This window comes from Columba livia, chromosome 3 (assembly GCF_036013475.1).
Source record: "Columba livia isolate bColLiv1 breed racing homer chromosome 3, bColLiv1.pat.W.v2, whole genome shotgun sequence".
Classification (NCBI taxonomy): domain Eukaryota; kingdom Metazoa; phylum Chordata; class Aves; order Columbiformes; family Columbidae; genus Columba; species Columba livia.
This window is the reverse complement of record NC_088604.1, coordinates 120,630,927-120,645,426: the sequence shown is the minus strand read 5'-3', so window position 1 is coordinate 120,645,426 and position 14,500 is coordinate 120,630,927. Positions and strand designations below refer to the sequence as shown.

The following is a 14,500-nucleotide window of genomic DNA, read 5'->3' as shown; positions in this document are numbered from 1 at the left end:
TGAAAGGGCTGTGGAGTAAACAGTCATTAGGTGGAAGATGATTGGGATTAGCGCTTTCTCAATGGCTTCAGGGCTGTGTGTTGTTTTTCGTTTTGCTGTAAATCTGCAGGTGTGAGTCTTAAATATGTGAGAATCTTCTGCTTTTAAAATATAAATGAGGTTTGTTCCTTCGTATCACGCAGGAGTGTGAGTTGAGAAAGCAGAGCTGTAGTGGAGCTGAACACTATGAGCCAGCAGCACTTTTGTCCTTGGACGTGGTTGGTCAGATTGAAATCTGATGGTCAGAGCAAAATCAAAACCAACCAAACAACAAGTGATTCTACTTTTGCACTTCAGGTTGGGATTTATAGCAAATTTGGGCGGCCTGTGCAGATGCTGAGGGAAACAACACAAAGAAACAAAGCATCTGACTTCTTACACACTTGAAAGAAACAAATGAAATGGAGCTGGCTGAGGATTTCAGGCCGTCTGCTGCTCAAAACCCGCTCAAGGAACGGAGTCGGTGGGTAGTGGAAATGCTGCCTCACTTGGTTTATCCACAAAGAAAGTGGAGAGAATTTTCTACATGGCACATGTTGACTTCCCATCCGCGGAACAGCACTTAGTGATGTAAATGGAACTTTGCTCTACTTGTCACTTCTTAACCTTTCTTTTTGCCATCTGTATTCTCTGGGACGGGCGGAGGAGCAGGACAGACCCACCAGCGTGTCTGCACTGTCTCTTCACTCGTATCTAGTGTAGAGAAGGGGCATGGACCTGTCACACCACCCACTTGCTGAACATAGTGTCAAAATAGGGATTATTCATTTATTTTACTTCTTTTGACCCAAAAGTGCAATTGTGATTGACAAACGCTATTTCAGAGCTGTAGGAAAACTTAAATCTCCATAGACTTTTTTTTTTCCCAATGCTCCAAATTTACCAGATCTACTTTTTGTTTAATATGGGCACAGTGTCTAAATCTGTAATGAGGTCAGGACCCGCATAAGTCAGCGTTGCGTAAGCCGCATCATCCAAAGGGTGAAATCATATTCCGGGAGGCGTTTCTCAGCGCCCTGGGGAAGGTGCAGGGAAATGCCAGGTTACCCGATGGAAATCGCGGCAGAAATGTCAGCGGTCACGCGCGGCTTTGCAGAAACACGGCCCTTTGTGGGGATTTACCCTCTTTTGTAAATCCTTGGGAAAACAACCGAGGGGTCATATCTTGTTTGGTTGTTTTATGCCGGTGGGAGGAAAGCGCTCGCCATGGCGTCGGAAATGGCAAAACCATGACGCGTTCTTCCTGTGTTTTTTACTTTCACAACATTTGCTGCCGGCCGCGGTACTTTGCACATCACAGGTATTTTGTAGAACACGTTTAATGATCCAAGATTCGGAAATCTGGCTGGGACGGGGTCACTTTCGTCACTGGCTTAACCTGAGTGTTGGACTGGTGGTGGTTTGGGCATCTGTATGACACAGGGCAGCGACGTCCCCAAAGGCGCTGAGCAGATGGTGTTTGCCAGTAAATAGGAACGAAAAAATAATGTGAAAATGATTAAGTATTTAGAACAGTGTCTTTGGGACGATGAGATATTTGATTATGAATTTTAAATGCCGGGGATTTGGCGTGAAGTGTCAGGTTTAGTTTTTGGGACATGAAGTAAGAATGAAGTGGTCTGATTGCGTTTGAAAGTTGCCAGATGATGAAAACAACAGCCAAGAGCTTATTTAAATATGAAATGAATATAAAGTGGCATTTGTGGGACTTTGAAGAGGGATTGTTGTGGAGAGGAGGCAAGTGGAGATCAAAAGTTATTGGGTTTTGAAGGAGGAATTCTAGAATGTTCTGCTAGGATGGCACGCATAGTTATCTTATTAAAAACTCAGAAAGCAAACAGGTGATAGAAACAATATGTCAGATACTGTCCGCTGGATAGAGCTTCATAAATCTTCAACATCTGTACCCAATTATTGAGCTTCTCTGGACTTTTTTTCCCCCTGTAGTGCACATTTTTCACTATGAACTAATAGTGCATAATAATAAACGGCTGGGCGTTTGCCAGCACAAACAGGGCTTTGGCGAACTCGGAGTGTTTGTGCAAGGAGAAAAGCAATGCAGCTGTTGGCTTGGGAGCGGGCCAGCCCAGCACAAAACCCGCAGATCAGAATGAACGAATCCGCAGATATTTTACGTATCGTCGCTTTATGTGGGTTTCGCTGCTGCGTGTTGTGTGTCCGTGGGACTCGTGGGCAGCTTTGGGGCTTTGCACCTGGGAACTGGTTGAAACTGAGTGATCACAGAAATACAATCTATTTATTTGTGTGGTTGGTTGTTTTTCCTGAGTGCTTCACAGGATGGGGTTTGAGACCTCGGTGTGAAAATGCTTTGGGAGCTCAACGCAACGATCCATAAAGCTCTTGCACCAAAATAGGGTTATTTTTTCCTATTTCCGCGAAGCCATTTCCATCCCCGGGGTGCACAAGGCTGGAAAAGCCACTGTGTGCCACTGGGGCCCTATTTACGTGTTGTTTATAACAAGAATAGTTAGATATTTGGGAAGAGCTAAATGTCATTGGTTCGTTTATTTGTCTGTTTTACTTAGAACTGAATAACACAGACCTCAGGGCAAAAATAAATGGTGGTGTCCAAGATGGGTGGGATGTCTCGGGTAAAACTGCTGGTTTGATCTGGTGTGACACCGCTGCTTTTTACAAAGGCATTTATTAGGCTTTTGTCCTGCTGGTGGTGAGCGCTGGGGAGGAATATTATGGGAATCCTTTTAAAGCAGCTGAGACACCTCAGGTAATTGTATTAGCAACATGACACGAGAAACCTGGGAAGAGTCATTGCTATATCATAAATAAAATGATCAATATATTTTATCTCACGTGAAGATGTGCACTAAAATACCGACCCCCAGAAAACCCCAAATTTAGCTGTAGTTGAAACATCAAAGAACCAAAATAATTAGCCAAGTTGTTTAAGATGTAGCTTTTCTGGGCTTTTGCTCCACATCTGTCGCTTTCTTTCCCAGGGTTTTAAATTCCATCCCGCCCGCTTTTTCCTCGCAGGATGCATCTCAAATTGTTTGGTCACAAGTGCCCTGAATAACGAATTGCCTGAATTTAGATGGCATTAAGGCTCTTTAACCTGTTCCAAAGGGCAGGGATGCACTGAGGACCTACAGGCATGCATTTCAATTAAAGCAATTATGATATATATTGCCTTGCCTTGCCTGACTATTTTATCTATGCGTCAGATGAAGTCCTAAGGGGGAAGGTTTCTGTTAGTCTTGTCAGGAGTTGGCCAAAAAATGTGAGGAATGTGGGAAGGAATTAACAGCTGGTGTCCATTTAGAAGCTCAGCTGGGCACATGCAGGCAGTGCACTTGGCTTTACCTGGCGCCTTCCCCTGGTTGGTGCCCACTAACCAACTGAAGATAATTCCGGGTTTATTTTCATTAAAGAAATAGCAGCTAGGCTCCATGTGGTCCCTGTGACGTGCCCCAGTGCTGCACTAAGTCTGGCCATCGAGAGGCAAAGCTTTGCATGTGGTTTGGGGTTCCCCATCGGAAGGAAATACTCGTTCTGGAGCTTTGAGCCTCTGGGACCAAAACCACATGGTTTCCTAGGCCAGGTCTTTGGCCAGACCTCCCTGAGCTGATGGGCAGAACTAGCTCAGCTGGAGGGGTCTCGGGAATCCCGGTACCAAGGGCTGGTGTGAGAGCAGGTAGAATTGATCTCAGCATCGTCATGGAGTAACTTTACTGTCTTAAGTCTCTTCTTAAATCTCGGCTTGGGCTTGCTCCTTGGTGGGCTGGAGCTTGGTGTGCTGCTCAGAGCAGCTGTCGATCCGGCCGCGTTGCTCTTGCGTTAGGAAGCGTGTTAGCAAATCTTGCCTCATTCCCGCCCCCGCAATCTGGTTTTTGTTGTTTGTTTGTTTATTTGCTAATTCACAACCCACTGACTGTGCAGCAGGTTATTTCTCCAGGCTGCCCCTTTAAATGGCTTCCATGCCTGCGTGGCTGTGAGATATCGCTAATAACCAGAGCCCAGAACAAAAGCCTCGGCGGTGAAACATCCTTTTCTCCGTGGGCCTCTCCCTGGGTGCGGTTTCCCGCTGCACTCGGGGGCAGAGCCAAACCAGCCCGGGCTCCTCTCCCCACACTGGGACGTGTCATCAGGCCACCAGCACCTCCCAGCTTGCATGTGCGTTGGTTGGACTGGGACCTGTACGCTGCCCAGCGACCCTGCACGTACAGTCTCTTAGTGCATGGAAGAGACTTCTTGAAGTAGCTGTTCTGCCCTGCTACATTCCCATTCTGTTCCACTTTATCAAATGCGTCTCAGCGCTTCAAGCGTGACTTTGGTCAAAAAGTAATTCAGCGCTATTTTGTTCTGTGTGTGTTGGCTTGATGGTGGGTGACAGCGCTGGAAGGTAGCGCGTTGTATTCTCTGGTCCTCGCTCCCCGCTCCTGAGCTCCAGCCACAACAATGAGCCATCAGAGGAGCTGGAAGATTTGTTAATGAGAGGGCTGGGAGGGGTGCGGTGTGGAAATGGAGAGGGAAAATAAGTGCAGGAGAGCGAGCGGTTGGCGGGTGGAATCCTTGGCCTGTTGGCTTGGCAGCCCCGCTGCTGTCGGGAGGTCGGAGCCGTCGCACCTCGGGTTCCGGAGGGTGACGGCGGGAGGAGGAACGTGCTCGTGGATGAGATTGTGCCGATCCCCTGCGGCAGCTTTGAGCTAACCCTGGTGTTCACACCTTGCACAGGCGCGTCCAGTTGTCCTCTTGTTGCACATGTTCGCTCATTGTAAATGTAATTTGTGCCCATTGCTTCTGTCAAGGTTCTTGGTAGGAGTGAGGAGTGATGTAGAAACCTCCAGCTCTGGTGTTCTGATTGAAGACGACATGTTGCACAGCATCTCTTGTCACCAGAAACTTGGCTGTAGTGCTCTTAATTAAAATGAATGTAACAGGTGTAAACTTATATCTATAAATTACACGTTAGGCAATCACAGTACTCACTGAATGATCAAGCAGCTTCCCAGTTTGACGTTTTTTCCGAGGGAACGTTTCATTTTAGGTTCCAGCCTAGCTGGCCGCTTCAGCCGGTGCTGTTCGTGTGAAGCAGCTCAGCCTGCGACGGGCTGGACACCGCCCGGCACGGCCGGTTTGCTGCGGCACCATCAGAGTAAAGAGGTGTCACCGAGGGCATTCGGGGTGGCCGCCACTTCCCAGCAGGTTCTGCTCCCAGCTGGGTGGAGGTGTTCAGGTTTCTGTGCTGTTCTCCGGGCACAGACAGCGCCGCCTTCATCCGCAGAGGAGCCAAGCGCCAGCAGCGGCAGCGGCTCGGTTTTCAGGCCTTCCCGCCGCGCAGCAGCTTTCCAAAGCCCGGTGCTCTGTTTGGCGTAAGCTGGGTTGTGAGAGAGCAGAGACCAGAAAATGGGAAACTCCTTTCCCGAGGGTTTTCAAACAGCACTTGAAAAATACTAAAAAAGACTTTTTGTTCTGTTCCACTGAAGAAAAAGGTAAATACCCCTATAGACAGTTTCCTGGTATTTTCACATTCTTTTGGTGAAGGTCAACCCACAGATAGCTTCTGGAACATGATAATACTAAACATTGTCCTTTAAATTCTCAGTGACTCTGGAAGGAATTTTTTGGTAGCTTGTTCGGAAGCCTGTTGATAACCATTTCAATCCATCAGCCTTCCTGGCAGCCCATGAGACAGGGTGTCCCAGGTGTTCTCCACCAGCATCTTCATCCGCGAGTACTTGCAGCTGGATTCTTTAGAGGTGCTCGGAAAGCTCACCTTTGTGGTAGATACGGTGAACATACCGTTAATCCAGCCCGCTCATATTTTTGATCACTTTATATTAGCTTACCACCATCAGGTTTTTCTTTATCCAGAAGTTCAGGCAATTCCATAGTCAGAATTTTCTCTGTAAGTGTTTTATAGTACATCAAGTACGTGGGCTGTAGAAGTGCCCTTGCCTGCTGCCACTTGTATTCCTCAGCATTCCTTGGCACGCCAGCTGCCGCAGGCAGATGACCCCCTGTAAAGCCCCAGCACCGTTCAGGATGCTATTCCAGGCTCCGGCCAGAACGCAGGCTCTGTTTTTCCTGCTCATTTGTCACTTTTCGGTCTCAGAGAAACCAGCAGCATTTGCCTTTGGATGGCCCAGCACCAGAGCAAGTCCGCAAAGTTAGAGTATTAACAAGTGGTAGATGCAGGGATGGAGGTGGGAGAGACGCTGATGAGCTGGTCCCTGGCGGTTTTTCCAGCTGAGCCGTCTGCACAGCGGGACACTCCCAGTTATCCCAGTAATTCAGCAGGCGCTGCCTTTAACTGACTTAGGAAAGACCTTGAAGGTGATGCAAGTGGTTTTTAAAAGCAGTTGACTAAGAGCTGCGTGAATTGCAATCTGTGCGAATTTCTTTATTGACTGAATGAGAAGCAGAAACCCAGTTGATGTTTCACAAGACAGTTGTCGGGTGCTGAATTCCATCTCTTTTGGCCACTTCAGATACCGAGGTGGCTTGTGAGATCGAGGGGAGCCGTGTTTAATCCGTGGGCCTCATTTGAGCAGCCACCGACTAGCTGGTGATGTACCTGCTGGAGCTGAACTTTACCAAATTGCACTTAGCCTTGACTCAACTTGCGTAAACCTTGCCCAGCAGTGATCGTTGAAGGAAAACCATAAATACATGAGGAGGGAGGCTGAGTACTCTGTGTTTTCCTTAGAAACTGAATTAAGGAGGTTGTATTCTTCAAGCCTGGGGTTAGCACTCAGCACATGGAGTTTTATTCTCTTAACACAATCCTCATGCGTGTGGCGTGCCCCCGTAACTCGGGCTGTGCCCCCGTAACTCGGGCTGTGCCCCCGTAACTCGGGCTGTACCCCTGTAATGGGCTGTGCCCCCGTCCCGTCTCTGCCTGGATCCCCAGGGACTGTCGGTTCAGCAGAGCTGGAGGAACACGGCTCACGAGGAGCGTGTGCTGCTGGCCGATGACCAGAGCCCTCCCGCAGCAGCTCCGCAAAATGTGTTTTCCATTCTTGGAGTGATGAGGGGAAAAGGAAGGGCAGTCCCAGCAGGGATTTGCTGCTTACTCCACCCTGAAGTGTTATGCGTGGTCATGTTCTGTTCTGCTTGATTGTTGTACTCCTCTTTATTAACTTCTCTCAAAAAACTGCCACTTCCTACCTAAAATGTCTCATTTTTTTTTCTGGTTTAGTCTTTTCTTGGCTTGTATGTAGTCGGTGGAGGGGCCTGGGCTTCTCTGGAGGGTGGTTCAGGGGCAATATCGGATCTAGGAAATGCAGGAACCCAGAGGGTCTCACCCCACAACTCCTATTGCACGTCTGAGCTTGGATAAAACCAACACAGAGCCCCCGTCCCCACTTTCTGTTTTTAGGAGGCTTTTCAAATAATGTCGGGTTGCGCGCTCGGCTGGGCGGAGCTACCTCACATTACAGAGGACAAATTTGGACCCTGGGTATCAATTCATTTCTTCTAGAGCCTTCAGGAAAAAACATTGGAATCCAGATTTGCTGGGTTGTGGGTGAGGAACGGAGAGATTTTGTGTCTGTAACAGTAGAGAGAATCAGACTAGAAGATTTTTAACAATCCTCGCTGTGACCGGAAGGTTTGAAATTGCCGTTTGGTTCAGGTTTACTGAATAATGTAATGAATGTGCCGTGTGCTGTGGCGCCGGGTGCTCAGCTGTCAGCCCTGCGTTTGCCGAGCCGGTTGGCATCTGCGCCCTGTGTGCCGCACATGTTGGTGGCGGGTGCGTGACGGCCACCCCTGCTGAAAACACTGGCTTTTCCAGCACGGCGAGCCCTGGGTTTGTTTACAGTGAACAGCGCAAACGCCTTTTGAAGTCGTTTCAATGCTTGTGTAGTACGTCCCCATCTCCCAGCTAGAGCGCGATATCCTGGGGACCGCAGAAGGAAAATAAGGGCCTGTAAACCGGTCTTTAACTCCCTGACTTCCAAGCGACGTGTTATTGGAGACATGTGGGAAGTAGACGTCGGTCATGAACGGGCTGCGCGATTTTAATGACCTTTGCACACTTTTCCAGCCTGTATTGGGAATAAAGAGGCTTCAGTCTTGCTTTGTTTGTGCATTCCTGAAGTGTCTGTTCCCCACACGCTGATTGTGGCATTTGTCTCTCCAGTAGCACAGCCCGTCCTCCCTTCCCGATGACCTTTTGGGGTCTTGTCCTCCTCGTCGCAGAGCGCGGACAGCCGGAGGAGTCCCCACCACCAAGGGGGCTGGCTCGGGAAGCACGGATGGAACCCCTGGAGTGCTCTTGGGTTGGAAAACGCAGAAACAGAAACAGCGTGGTTGTGGTTGTCACAGGAAAGGTGGGATTGGGAGCCAGACCCTGCACGCGAGATGGAGAGAGGGTGCTGGAGACCAAGGGAGTTAAAGCCTCGCTGTTTTAGTACCTTTATTATTTTACAGTTGGTTTAGCGGCTGCAACGAGCCCAAATGTCAGTGGTTGTGTTGCCCATATTGTCCTGTGAGGATGGGGCAGCTTGTGTCTCTGGGAAGCGTGCAGGTGATGTAACACGGAGCTGAGTGTGGGCAGAGGAGGTTCCTGCGGACACGGGTTAGTGCTGCTGGTGGGTTAACAGCTGGACACGATGATCTTGAGGGTCTTTCCCAACCAAAATGGTTCCACCAGCTCCTGAGGCTTCAGGTTGAGAAGTGGGTAGAATTAAGATGTGCATTTTCCAGCCTTTCTAGGCCATATGCTCAATTTTTCAGTTCTGGTCTGCAGACCTCTGAGTTTCTACCTACTTTTTTCAAACACTTTTAGAATTTGGCTGGTGGGGGTGTTTGAAATATGTATGTCATTTTGCATAAGCTTTGTGCAGCTCAGAAGGTGTCCCTATTGACCTGGTTTTCCTTTCTGGGGAAGCTAAAGTGAGAATCTCACCCTGATGGGGAGACGAGATGGGGCTGGATGCTGGGAGCTCAGAATTCCCATTCTCCAGCTTAAATATGGGTTTAAAATGACATAAATTAAATGTCTGTTTCACTGCTGTTATTGATCTGAATATCACTCGGTATAAATGCAAAGTTCAGTTACATCTTAATTAGATTTTCCTCTTGATAATAGGACCGGTAACCTGGAGATGGAAGGGTGTGTGTCCCGTTTTCCACTCACACAGAATTGATCTGAACTGTCTGCCCCAGGTTGTGCTGTGCGTTGGCCAGGGAACAGTCTATCTACATCAGTAATGAGACAATTTGGGGATTGCCGTTCAAAATAGATTTTCTTCAATCACAACGTCATAAAAACCTCTTGACAATCCTTAGATAGTAACATGACACTAACTACAGCCCAGAGTGTTTCACAGAAGAATAGTAACTCTTGAAAAAGTCGTGTTTACTTTAAAGATAAATGTAACTATTAGGAAGTAATTCCAGATGTGTGGCTATGGCACAATTTTAGCGATTCTAGTCTTGGCCTGTTTAGTGAATGACATTATCGCATTTAAAAGTAGCCAGTGAATTTTTCTTAAATGAATTCATTCGTCAGATGGTCTGAATAAAGCTGTTTATTTTCTATTATCTGAGAAACAAACAGAGCAGAATCTTGTTTATTTATGAAAAGAAATACAAAAGGTCTGACCCCTGGATGTTGCCTTTGAAAAGTGTCTGAGAAAACGTTCTTCCTGGTAGCTGCTTCTTTCTCCAAGCCATTTCTTCTTTTTGAAGAGAATGCCAACCCCCCCGCCCTCAGATGATGCAATATATTTTAAAGAATGCTTTGAAATGAAATGGTTTGATCTCTTCAGACAGACGTGAGGTCCTCTGGTATTGTATCAAGTGCAGAAGGCAATGGAGTGTTATATTTGTTGTCAGTGAGCTCGTTTCTGTTGTGTTCTGAGAATGACAGCAGGGTCCTCTGAATTAAGACTGCTCGGGGTGTTGACAGCTGAAATTCACGTTACGTTTTGCTCTCCGCAGAAAACACGGTTCCATTATTAGGCCGATACTTCAGCTTAAAGCCAGGCCAGGATGTTTAAATGACAAAGGCTGTTCCCGCTGGAGCCCCGCGCTTTCTGCTGGCGCTACAGATTCTCTAGTGATCTCCTGCGCGGGTGCGAGCGGGCGCTCTGCGCACGAGTGCGGAGCGCTGCCGCAAGCTGCCGGCACAGTGCGGCCGGCTCCTGCTTCGTGCTGACCGCGCCGCCAGGGGAGCAAGTCCGTGCTCACCAGGTGCTTGTTGAAACCATCGGGCCGGGGAGCTCTGGCCAAATAGAGCTACGGGATCGAGCAGCAGAGTGCAAGTAGCGTGCCAGGCTTAAAATAAACGTGTAAATGTGTGTTACATGTATGTGTATGTTACGCACACAGGGTTTTTTCAGCATACATCTTTCAAGTGCAGGGCTAATTTTATGGATGACCGATTACACTCAAGGTCATTAGTAATGAACTTGGCTCTATTAGGAGCTCCAGAAGAATTCTGGACCGTTTTACCCCGTTACTCTCTGGCCAGTTGCAGACGGCGTTGGTGTTTCTGTTTGCTGGTGTAGCTGCAGCAAGAAGCCTGGAGCTTGTGTGTATCTCCATCCCCGTTCCGGAGGCACCAGGGGGCTGTGCTGGACCCGAGCTGCAGCCCAAATCAAGTAAAATTGTTTTCCAGCACAGGCTTAGGGTGGTGGTTGCACATTATGTAGCTGGGTCTTTCTTCAGAAGAAGGCAGCGCCGCTTCTATTTCAGTCAGGATGGAGTTGTGTTATCCTCACCTCGCCACAGAAGCGCTTTGCTGCAAGGGACTTATTTTTATCCGTGCAGAGTGTCTGCTCCCCCTTGGAGCCGCATCACGAAAGGCAGCTTGGTGTCGGCCCGTGGAAGAGGCGCCGCTTCTATTTGCAGCATCTCTGCAGGATCCGAACACGGATGTGGGATAACAGGCCCATTTCATGCTCAGTTTAGCTTTACCCGGGGTAGATTTTGCTCGTGTGATGCTCAGGAAGGGAAAGAGAAGTGATAAAGCACCAAGTTACAGCTGAATTTTTTCTGGATCCAGTTATGTGTACGTCTCAACACTGATGATACAGAAAGAGATGAAATCTTGTAACTTCTGAGTTAGCATGTGGCCGCATCCCATTTTTAGGGTCACTGCTTTTATAGTGTGAGCTGCCGCATTTCCAGTGGCGTCTGCTCGTCTTCGTGGGGCACTGGTGGATACAGCAGGCTGAGAGGATTGAAACGGAAACTGCTGTAGAACAGTCTGATTCCACTCGTTTGTACCGTGGGTATTCCGTGGATTTAATTGGAATTAACCCTGATTTCTGCCTGCGTACAGGAGTCACTGGGAGGCTTTTAAAGTCCGGGTTTGACACTAGGCGGGGATGAGCTGCTGAACGCTGTGCAGAAATGTTTCAAATGGGACTTAATCCTTTCCCCATCTTTGCTCCATCCTTTGTTCATAGCAACAGAATCCATCGGGAAATGTCAGCCTGGGCGTGCGCACCGGGGTAACGTTGCAAAAGCCTTTCCCAGAGCAAGGCTTTTTCCATATTCTTTGGGTCTGTTGGCAGCTCACCATAACTAAAGCGATTTCTTCCCACCTTTTGTGAAGGTTGAATTGCTCACAAACGGGCTTCACTAACAGCTGCTTATGCAACAGCCTCGAGCGCGGCTCGTTTCCCATTTCTGTGCAAAACGAAGCGATTATTTTGCAAGTAAATACATAAGGAACCTTCCCAACCGCGGCGGCGAACGGGAGAAAATCAGCCCGTCCTCTTTTATCCTAGAACCATCTGGAAAATGAATGCCTCTTAACTGCGCGGGCAACGGCAGCAAATAGGTTGTTTTTTCCCCTGTGAGCTGGATTGATGTCATGTGCAGGATATGGACTTTTTTGGGGCGGAATTTGGGCGTTTTCCAGCCACCCCCTTGCCCGGGCCGCTGGCCCCGCTCCCGCGGCCGGCAGGTGGCGCCACCAGGGCGGGAACAGCCCGCGCCCGTGTCCCCTGTCCCCGGCTGCCAGGGCCGGGAGCGGCGGGCTGGCCCTGCCCGGTCACCTCGGGAGGGCGGTTGTGGGAGGAGGGAACAGCCGTTCACCGGCTGCCGTGAGCCCGGGACGGGAAACTGCCCAGCTTCGGGCTCAGCCCGGGCTGAGGGGACTGAGGTGACCGACGCGCCCGGGCTGAGGGGACTGAGGTGACCGACGCGCCCGGGCTGAGGGGGCTGAGGTGACCAAGGCGCCCGGGCTGAGGGGGCTGAGAGGCCTGAGGCACCATGCCCGACTCCGCAGCGTGTACTGAGATAAAAGTGTAACATTCATGGAGGAGTTCCAGGCTGTGACTCCTCATCTTCTTTTTTTATATATTTTTTTTTCCTATTTTTTGCTATTTTAAACAGCACAGGGACTGAGAGCTCACAGGGCTGGGAGCAAAAGGAAGCGAACAGGTAGATCCACAAAATGGAGATTTTTTTCCTCAGATAGTCTTCTAAGCCTTCCTGTAATATGACCATGTCTATTAAAACATAGTCATGCCCCCTTTCCTAAACTGCATTTAAAAATAACTGTTATATTTTTACAAAGGTGAATTGTGTGTGACCTGGGGTCTCTCTGAGCAGGGACTTCAGAGGGGCTGGATTGAGGAGGGTGCGACATGGCCGCTCCATTACCCCGCCATGGGGAGAACTTTGGGTCTGTGCCCCCAGGTCCCCTTTGCCCCCATGACAGGGAGAACTTTGGGTCTGTGCCCCCAGGTCCCCTTCGCCCCCATGATGGGGAGAACTTTGGGTCTGTGCCCCCAGGTCCCCTTCACCCCCATGACAGGGAGAACTTTGGGTCTGTGTCCCCAGGTCCCCTTCGCCCCCATGACGGGGAGAACTTTGGGTTTGTGCCCCCAGGTCCCCTTCTCCCCCATGACGGGGAGAACTTTGGGTCTGTGTCCCTAGGTCCCCTTCGCCCCCATGACGGGGAGAACTTTGGGTCTGTGTCCCCAGGTCCCCTTTGCCCCCATGACGGGGAGAACTTTGGGTCTGTGTCCCTAGGTCCCCTTCGCCCCCATGACGGGGAGAACTTTGGGTCCCTGCCCCAGGCCCACGCCTGTTCCTGCAGCTTTCACAGCCCCTGGTTTAACAGCCATTTACAACCTCCCTCCTCTCCTAGAGGAGGAGGTGTTAGGCTCTTTTATATTTAGTGCTGATAAGTACATGCAAATTCCGATTAGAAGATGGGGCATGCATACTAAACCGGTATCTTGACTGCCTGAAAGAGGAGAACCTCATGTCAAGAGTTGCGTTGGTGGGCTACCATTTTGTTGCTAGGGAGAGTTCAAAGCAAATGCATCAGTTGTTTTGATCTGATTAGTTCATAAATAAAGTCAGTATTTGCATGTGAAGTCAGTATTTGCATGTGAAGAAAGAGATGCTTGTTCAGATCTGTGTTAAAAGGCTTCTGCTGGTCAAATGCTTATGGGACTTTTTAAGCATTTGCATTTTTTTTTCCCTCAGAATTTGCACTGTATTGTAAAGGTGTTGAGGTCTTTTTTGCACTTGGGGTTTTTATTCGCCGAGCTATCCATGGCTCCATATGCTTTAGCCAACATTCACAGATTTAGAAAGTCAACAGGCTGCTTTTGAAAATAACCATTGTGAAAGTGTTTTACTGCACCCATTCATACATGTTCCACTTTGTGTGGATTTGAACATGACAATTCTGCATGTAAGAATAGCTACTGGCTTGAAATCTTGGTTTTGTCAAGTAGTTCATTTTTTAAAGAGGCTTGGAGCGTTCAGTTGCTTTCTCATTGGTATCTCATATTTTCTTGAACTTGTACCTGCGTTTTGAGTAAAAGTTATTGATTTTTTGAAACCAGAAGTCTCAAGCTTGTATTTTACTACTTTCTTCTTATATATACGTGTTCTAAGTGATTATTATGTATTTTTGCTTTACAGAGGTTTTTAGGAAGAATCTGATGGTGAGAATAGGTTAAGAAGACTCAGGATGACGACAACAGTAGCGACAGATTATGACAATATCGAGATCCAACAGCAGTACAGCGATGTCAACAACCGCTGGGACGTCGACGACTGGGACAATGAAAACAGTTCCGCTCGGCTGTTTGAGCGATCCCGCATCAAGGCCCTGGCTGGTAAGTTCGCATCGCGTGAGCAGAGTTCTGGTGCTGGATGTATGTGGTAGTATTGCTTCAATTGGGTTTCTGTGTTTGGGCAATGATGTTGATTTCTAGATTTGGAAAAAAGCAGAGGGATAACAAAATTCTGCTTCAAAATCTCTTCATTTGGAGGTGTTGGAAACACCTCACTTGTTCCAAAATGGAGGAGTTTGGTAGGCGGAGACAGTTGTCATTTAGTAAATAATGCTGGAGCTACAAATTTCTACCAATACATTCAGTCTTCTCCTGAATTACACTCTCATCAGCAGACAAATGAAATTTGATTTGCTCTTTTTTTTTTTTTGTCTTTAAAACATTTGATTGTTGCATATTAAGGGCTGTACATTAACCAAATT

The 14,500-nt window shown here is 48.4% G+C and overlaps 1 protein-coding gene across 5 annotated transcripts in view; it reads left to right on the top strand.

The window, feature by feature from the left end:
• The window catches only part of SPTBN1 (spectrin beta, non-erythrocytic 1), a 109,560-nt gene that overhangs the window by 15,901 nt on the left and 79,159 nt on the right, over nt 1–14,500 (top strand). For 4 of the 5 annotated variants that reach the window (XM_065059928.1, XM_065059924.1, XM_065059925.1 and 1 more), the window contains exon 2: nt 13,924–14,120. In XM_065059928.1, coding sequence (XP_064916000.1) covers nt 13,973–14,120 — 148 coding nt within the window. In that variant the 5' untranslated portion in view covers nt 13,924–13,972. Of the gene's footprint in view, nt 1–8,169; nt 8,355–13,923; nt 14,121–14,500 lie in introns of those variants that run through there. The other variant, XM_065059927.1, reaches the window with a different exon arrangement.